This window comes from Buteo buteo, chromosome 22 (genome assembly GCF_964188355.1).
Source record: "Buteo buteo chromosome 22, bButBut1.hap1.1, whole genome shotgun sequence".
In the NCBI taxonomy this organism is placed as follows: Eukaryota; Metazoa; Chordata; class Aves; order Accipitriformes; family Accipitridae; genus Buteo; species Buteo buteo.
In genome coordinates, this window is record NC_134192.1 from 1,642,920 (window position 1) to 1,649,969 (window position 7,050).

At 55.4% G+C, this 7,050-nt stretch overlaps 1 protein-coding gene across 2 annotated transcripts in view; it reads right to left on the bottom strand.

Annotated features, from left to right (window-relative positions):
- LOC142043131 (Krueppel-like factor 5) overlaps positions 1 to 1,982 on the bottom strand; it is a 28,523-nt gene extending 26,541 nt beyond the window's left edge. Inside the window, exon 1 of one of the 2 annotated variants that reach the window (XM_075053921.1) lies at positions 1,229 to 1,982. In XM_075053921.1, coding sequence (XP_074910022.1) covers positions 1,229 to 1,393 — 165 coding nt within the window. In that variant the 5' untranslated portion in view covers positions 1,394 to 1,982. Of the gene's footprint in view, positions 1 to 879; positions 1,181 to 1,228 lie in introns of those variants that run through there. The other variant, XM_075053920.1, reaches the window with a different exon arrangement.
- Positions 1,983 to 7,050: the final 5,068 nt, after the last annotated feature.

The window sequence follows — 7,050 nt, forward strand, 5'->3', positions numbered from 1 at the left end:
TCATATGGAAATACGGCAACGGAGACGCTGCCTTCGCCTCGCCACCTCCCTGTTGAAGGACGGAGCCCCCAAACTGGCCCTTGGGACACCAGCGCCGCTGGGAGAGGGGAAGCGGGCAGCCGATACACAGCCCCAACCCCAGCCCCGTGCCGAACCAGAGCCGCCCACCATGGGGATGCCCTCCCGGGAGTCCCCAGAGGAACGGCGACGGGGGGACGAGGGGGGTCCCCGCGGGGCGGCCACGGAGCGAGGGGCCGGAGCTGCCCTCCCGCCCCGACCAAAATGGCGCTGGGGACGTGGGGCGCGGGGTTAATCATTAGCCGCCAGTGGTGCTGGGCACCCCACGGCCCAGCTCGCCCCATTCCTCCCGGGGGGAAAAGGGGCTGAGACAGCGGCAGCGGGGTGGGAGCAGGCCTGGCTCACCCCCCCTTTCCCACCAGGAAGAGCGGCCGAAGGCTCTTCGTGGCGGGACGAGGGGTCCGTCACCCAAAACACCAACGAGGAGCGTTGCCCCCTCGCCTGGGACGGACGGCGGGGCTTGAGCGTGGTTCTGCCGCGGCCCCGGACAGGGGTGGGCGTGCAAGAGGGGCAGGCGTGCAAGAGGGGCAGGCGTGCAAGAGGGGCACGCACGCAGCAGCGCCCCAAAGCTGCTTCTCCGGGTCTTTATCTCCGGCGCACGCGGCGGCGGGGGGGAACGCTGATGGGGAATTTCAAGGAGCATTCCTTCCCCGCCATGGCGGCGGAAAAGATAAATATAATAAAAGAGAAAAATAACCTCTCGTTTCCCGCCCCCCCATCACACACAGACACAGCAATCCCGTTGCCCACGTCTTTCCCAGCGAGCCGGCGGCGGCACGGAGCCCCTCGGAACCCCCTCACCTGCCGGCCCCGGGGGAGAGGGACCGAGCCCCGGCTGTGGGGAGCGAGCAAGACCCAGGATCTCCTCCAAAACAGGCGACAGGGCGTTTCGAAGAAAGGCAATAGGGAAGAAAAGAAAAAAAAAAAAAAAAAATGAAACCCAACACGCCCAAAAGAAAATCCGGCAGAGGGGGAAGCACAAGCGTACAAAGCGACGGAGGTGTTTGAGCAAAGAGCGGAAAAACAAAGCAGAATTAAGTGAAAATCCACGCTTGCGTTTGCAGGAGGCATTAGCAGCCTCTGTGCACCTGAGTGGGCGAAGCTGGCCCCTTCCCGCTGCCCCACGGCAAACCGCCGGCCTCCGCCTTACCTGCGCCAGGTCGGGCGGGTTTTCCAGGGACCGGGTGGGGGGTTTGATGTCCTCAAAGACGGGGGTGTCTTCGCCGGGTTCCCCCGACATGGTGACGGGCTTCAGCGGCGTAAACGCCGAAGCGTCCTCGGGGAGCAGGGTGCGCAGCACCAGCCCGCTGCTCATTCCTCCCGTGCCCCTCGCGCCCGCTCCCCCGGGGGGAAAACAATTCTTATTTAAAAATAATATAAAGGGGAAAAAAAAAAGAGGGGGCAAAAAAAAAAAAAAAAAAGGAAGGGGAGGGGAAAGGGAAAAAAGAGGCGAGCCGGAGCGAGTTGCTAATCCTGGGAGGCCAGGTGCCGGGTCGCGGGAAGGCTTTACCTGGGCTGCGGGAGGAGGAACGCCAACCTGGAAGCGGCGGCGAGGCCGTGCCGAACCAATCAGGCTCCCGCCGATAGCCCCGCCGGCAGCTCCACCGGGCCACCGGCAGATAAAAGGCTGCCGGGAGCGAGCGGGTGGCCGGGAGCTTCGTCGTCAGCCATGCTCTACCACGGCGCCCGGGCAGCACCGACGCGGCGCATCGGCTCTTGCCGGGACGGAGGGACTCGGTCCCGCCGGTGTCACCCCAACTCCGGACCCCCCACCGGGGCTGGAGCCCACCTGCGTGGCTGGGGAAGGGTTGAAACAACCCCCAGCAGGGAAATGCTCTCCTAAATTGAGTCCCCTGCGCTGAAACAAGGGGTTTGTTTTAGTTTTTAAAAGCGATAGCTTTTTTTTTTTTTAATGAGAAAATGCCGTTTTCCAATGAACGGTTGAATTTTGCACGAAAACTGATTTTTAAAGACAAGGAGATTGCTGCTTGCTCGCACTTCTCATTCCCAGAGGAGAAAAAGGGAAGGATCAAAAATAAATAGATTAAGTGAAGGGGTAAAGGGATAAACCTTGGGGGAAAAAAAACAACACCACAACAACAAAGGAAAAGTTTAAAAGGCGCAGATACGAGGGCGCAGTGCTTTCCAGCTCAGCTCCTACGGAGAAACCAAACAACTGTGTTTGGGTTTCTCTTTTTGAGAGAGGGGGGGAAAAAAGGAGAGTAAAAAGCCAGAGCAACACGGGAATAAAAATCACATTTCTGGGGGGAAAAAAACAAACCATTTCTCATCCAGACGCATCCAGCCCCAACTGCCCCCAGCACCTTCCCCAGGAGCTGTACTGTGTCAGGCTAAGTAAGAGCCCGGTCGCAGGGTCTTCTTTCCCACTTCGGGCTCATGCACCCCAAATCAGCCCCGAGACCTCCCTTCCCCACTTTCTGCTGCCTCCTGGGCAGGATCCCACCTCAGCTGCGCCTTTGCAGGGGGGGCTGCTGCTGTCACCCCCTCCCGGGACATCCCCAGCACCTTCAGGGGACCCAGGGACCACAGAAATGGGGAAAGCCTATTCCCATGGGGTCGCTGACACCCCGGCGAGCGCGGGGGGGGCCACGGGGACTTCACACCAGCCACACACGTGGTCCAGGCCCGCGATCATTCAAACGATGCCAGGAGCCATGGCCGGCGAGTTTTGGTGTCTCACAGCTGGCGTTCCCCGATGCCGCATCCAAGCCAGGGTCCGAAAAGCACCAGCTGGGGGGCTGAGCATCCCAGAGAGCGGGGCAAGGGGTGATGGCTCCAAAACTCCGCTTGGGAAACACCTTCCCCGAGGGCACCAGCTTTACAGAGTTGGCATAAAACATCCTCTAGTTGCGAGAAAACTTTGCCCTGAGCAGGATGAGGCCCTTAATAAACACAGGGAAAGCAGCGTGGGATAGGGATCAGTCGGGTTTTAACAACCCCTGGCTTCCAGCAGCATAAACACACAACAAATACAAACGGTTTCTATCAATGCGAGACTTTGGACCAACATCGAGGTCCTCCCGAGGAGCCGCTCATGCTGAACAAGGGAAAATTCAGCTCTCGCGGCAGTGGGATGGGACATTCAGAAACGTTGAGCCCTTGGAAAAGCAAACAAGGGGGAACAGCTTGGGCCTTGCCAGGGGCATCTTCCCTGCGTGGCTTTGCTTTCCAGGGAAGCCGTGCTGCTGCTGGAGCAGATACCAGGGACAGGATGGGCTCCTAGGTGATGCCAGGGAGATGGGGGACATCTCCACCAAGCCTCGCAGAACCAACCACGCGTGGAAATTGAAACCCACCACGCAACGAAAGCTCGATGCTCGCAGCTGAGGGTGGGGGTCCTGGGGTGCGAGGGGCACAGGCAGCAGGGTTGCACCCTGCAAAGGCCGGCGTGGGGCTGGCTCTGTGGTGCCGTCTTTCCATCTCTGGAGGAGGTGGTAACAACAACTGAAGCGCGTCTTGGAAAGCAGCTAGATGACGATCAACATCACAGTCCTCATCATACAGCCTTGAGGAACGCTCTGGTATGCTATTATGAATATAAGAACTTTGGGCAGAAAATACTAGTGTTAATACCTGACAGAAGTCTAGCTGCTGAACTGATTTGATATTCAGATACAAATTTAGGTATTAGCCTCAGGAGACAATTTGGGTTCCATTTATCTTGCTTAGAATTTGGGGACAATTGTGTTACTGAATTTATAATTTCCTCTGGAACCTGGATAAGAACTCCTGCTGCATATAGACGACCGAATGCACCCATTCTTTCATCCTTACCTGAGCACTGGCATAGACCAAGGAGAAGAAGATCAAGAACTCCATCTAGATCTCCTAGAAGAAGCAGTCATTCAAAGTCCCTGCACAGAAGATGATCTCCATCTCCCCAGAAGTGATCAGCCCACCTTACGCATCCTTAAGGACTTTGGAGGACTATATCACAATCCTGAATCAAAATTTAATAAGGACTGGAAAATCCCTCAATTTCCTTCTTGTCATCTAGAAGAAAATTGTAAATTAGCCATACTAGATAGTGGGCGGTCCCTATCGCTATCTGCACACTTATAGGTACCAAGTGCAACTTATTTGCCATTATTTTGTGCCATCAAAAATAAATATGAGGCATCATTACTTCATCTGGTCATGTGTGCTGAATACCTATGTAATCTTTTTCAGTCTGGTATGGTTTCTAGAAAAGGCAGTAATAAGCGCTGGGAGTGTTGTTTACCACCTATAGATGGGAGGCATAATAGGGCTATTAGCCCCTCAATTTCAAACAGCAAAAAAATTTGTATCAACGTCAAGAAGGGTACCAAGGAACTATTCCTGAGATTCCATCTCAGGAATGGGAACAAGACAGAAGATGGTATCTCAGGGATCATGGGTACCTGATAGATCCCACGAACTTGGACTTGACTGGGGCAAGGACCCAACTGATACAAGATGCAGCAAAGGTCCTTACTCGACTAAAGAAGAAGGAACCTCCTCCGGCACCACCTCAACCACAACCACCTCCAGGGCAACCACCCCCATCCGTAGGGAATTGCCCCAAACAGGGTGGATGTGCTAATGCAAATCCACCAGGACGCTCTGGCACAAGAAGTGGGGTTGGGGTCTCAAGATTCTTTACAGGTGCTGGATCCGGTAGCATTCCAGAAACTGAAGCAAGAAATGGGAGATGCAAGAAACAAGGACGAATTACAAGCAGCGATCAACAGAGTAAATGGGGCATGGGTAAAGGTAAAACGGGCACCCTGAAGGAGTTTCCAGTCACAAAACAAATTTGTAAGGCCCACTGCAACATCCAGGAATGGTTTATCCTTACGGGCCTCTGGAACAGCATCCCACAGTACCGCAGGGACATCCTTGGCAGTACCACAACAGGAGGGAGGGTCTGCACGTATAGAACGTATGCCTATCATAGTCAAATCAGAAGTGTCCCCATGGCTGGTTGTATTGTTAAAAGCGTTACTGGGGGCTGCTTTCTTGCGGACAACAATCCTAGAAATACTACAGAAGCTAGATCGGTGGTGGACTTCTCTCAGCTTTCAAGGAAACCCCATAAAGTATCCTGGCCTAACTTTTTTTGCCCGAACCTCAGGGCATTGTCCCAGTTACTGCCCTGAGGGTTGTCCTGGGCGTTGTTGAATGTCTCTGTGGCTTTTTATCATATTAATCCTAATGCTAGTTGCTTTGTTACTATTGGGGTACCTGGATTACAAGGGTTATACACCTGTACATCCCCCTCTACTAGACGGGGATTGTCCAGAGAACTGCATCTCAAATCAGCGCTGCAAGAAACCCCAGAGCTGTACAAACAGCAAATCTTGTTGCTGTTACAAAACTACAAATGGACCAACTCACGTTGCTGTTGCACCCCACAGTCACGGGCTTCAGGAAGATTCCTATGGGGATTGGCCTTAGCCCATTTCTCTTATGTTTATCGTCTATATTACTTGTTCAGTATTACAGGAAGCTATTTGTCCACATTTTTACTTTTGCTTACATAGATGATTTGGTGGTGAGGTGTAAAAACCCTACTCATCTTCATGCAGCAGTCCATCGTACTGTTCATCATTTATTGTCACTGGGAGTAAGTATAAATAAAGATAAAAGAAAGTTTTCAGGAAAATATTTATATTTACCAACTGGGAAGATTTGGAACTTTACCTAGCGATGATAAAATTTATAAATCAAGAATCACTTTTCTCTCCATCCCATCACCAGAGCGTGGCCTCGCAGCAGCGGGGACCGGATGAACCCCACTCCTGGAAGCGGGGCGCACGCCGGGCTGCGCCTGCCCAGCAGAGATCAACCTGGCAATGATTTCCCAAGGCGGAGCAGCTTTTCGTTTCACAGATGGGCCCAAGCCATCCCCAGCACCCTTATCTGCCGCCGGCCCCGCGAGAAGGGAAACGACCTTGAGTCTATCAACGGCGCCGGGCACTTTGCTCCGTACGCCCCCGCCGCAGCCTCCAAGGAGGCCCCACCGTCCTGCACCCACGGAGCCGGGCGTCCCCCGGCCGGCGTTGGTCTAAGGTCTTGTTTTGTCCCCACGTGCCACGCAACACCAAGGACAGCACGTCTTGCTCGAGCGAGCGACGGCGATAACGGCAGCTCTCCCGTGACCCGGCGACGCAACCCAGTTTCCTCCCGTCGTTCCTCGGGTGCGGAATCCCCCTTTCTGCGGGGGAAAGCTGACGCCGAGACGCTGAAGGGGGTTTGGGGAAGGGAGACCCTGTGAAGAGGGTGAAGGAGGGTCCATGGCGGAGCCGAAAGGGGCTCTCAAACCCAGGGCCATAGCTGAAGTCTCTTTGCAATGCAAAGGAGGGGATGGGGCTTGATGGTGGTTAGTGGGGGGGGGAGAACGGGGGAGCCAGACCCTGATGTCCCCTCCCGGCACTGGGTGGGGATCGAGCACTCAGGGTTCATGGGAACGGTGAGGAAGGACACCCGAGTCCTCCTCTCACCAGCTAGCAGAGGGTGCGGGAGCCAGGAGGCGAAGCCCTGGGCTGAGTTACAGCGACTTGAGTTAAAAGGCAAGAAAGGCTCTGAACTTTGAGGAAACCTGCATCAGGTTGAGAAATAAATCTCAGCTCCCACCTCCCAAACCATCCCAGGCACTGCTGGCAGCCAGAGGCACCCCCAGCCAGTCCCCAGCAGCGCCGGCTGAGCCCCAGGGTCTCACACCCGTCCTCAGACCTCACCAGTTGGTGGGGACCAGTCACCACTGGGTTGGGGACCAGTCAGTCACCACTGGGTTGGGGCACAAGGGAGCCCCAGGAGCCACCCCCCGTGGGTGACAGCCCAGCATCACGGCCCTGGTCACATCCTTGGCTGGGGTCACATCCCCGGCCGGGGTCCCGCAGCACATCCCACCAAGGAGGTGGTGGCCAGAGAAGGGGGCCCAGACTCTGGCTGGGGGGCACTGAGCCTTGCTTTCCTCCTGCAGCAGCT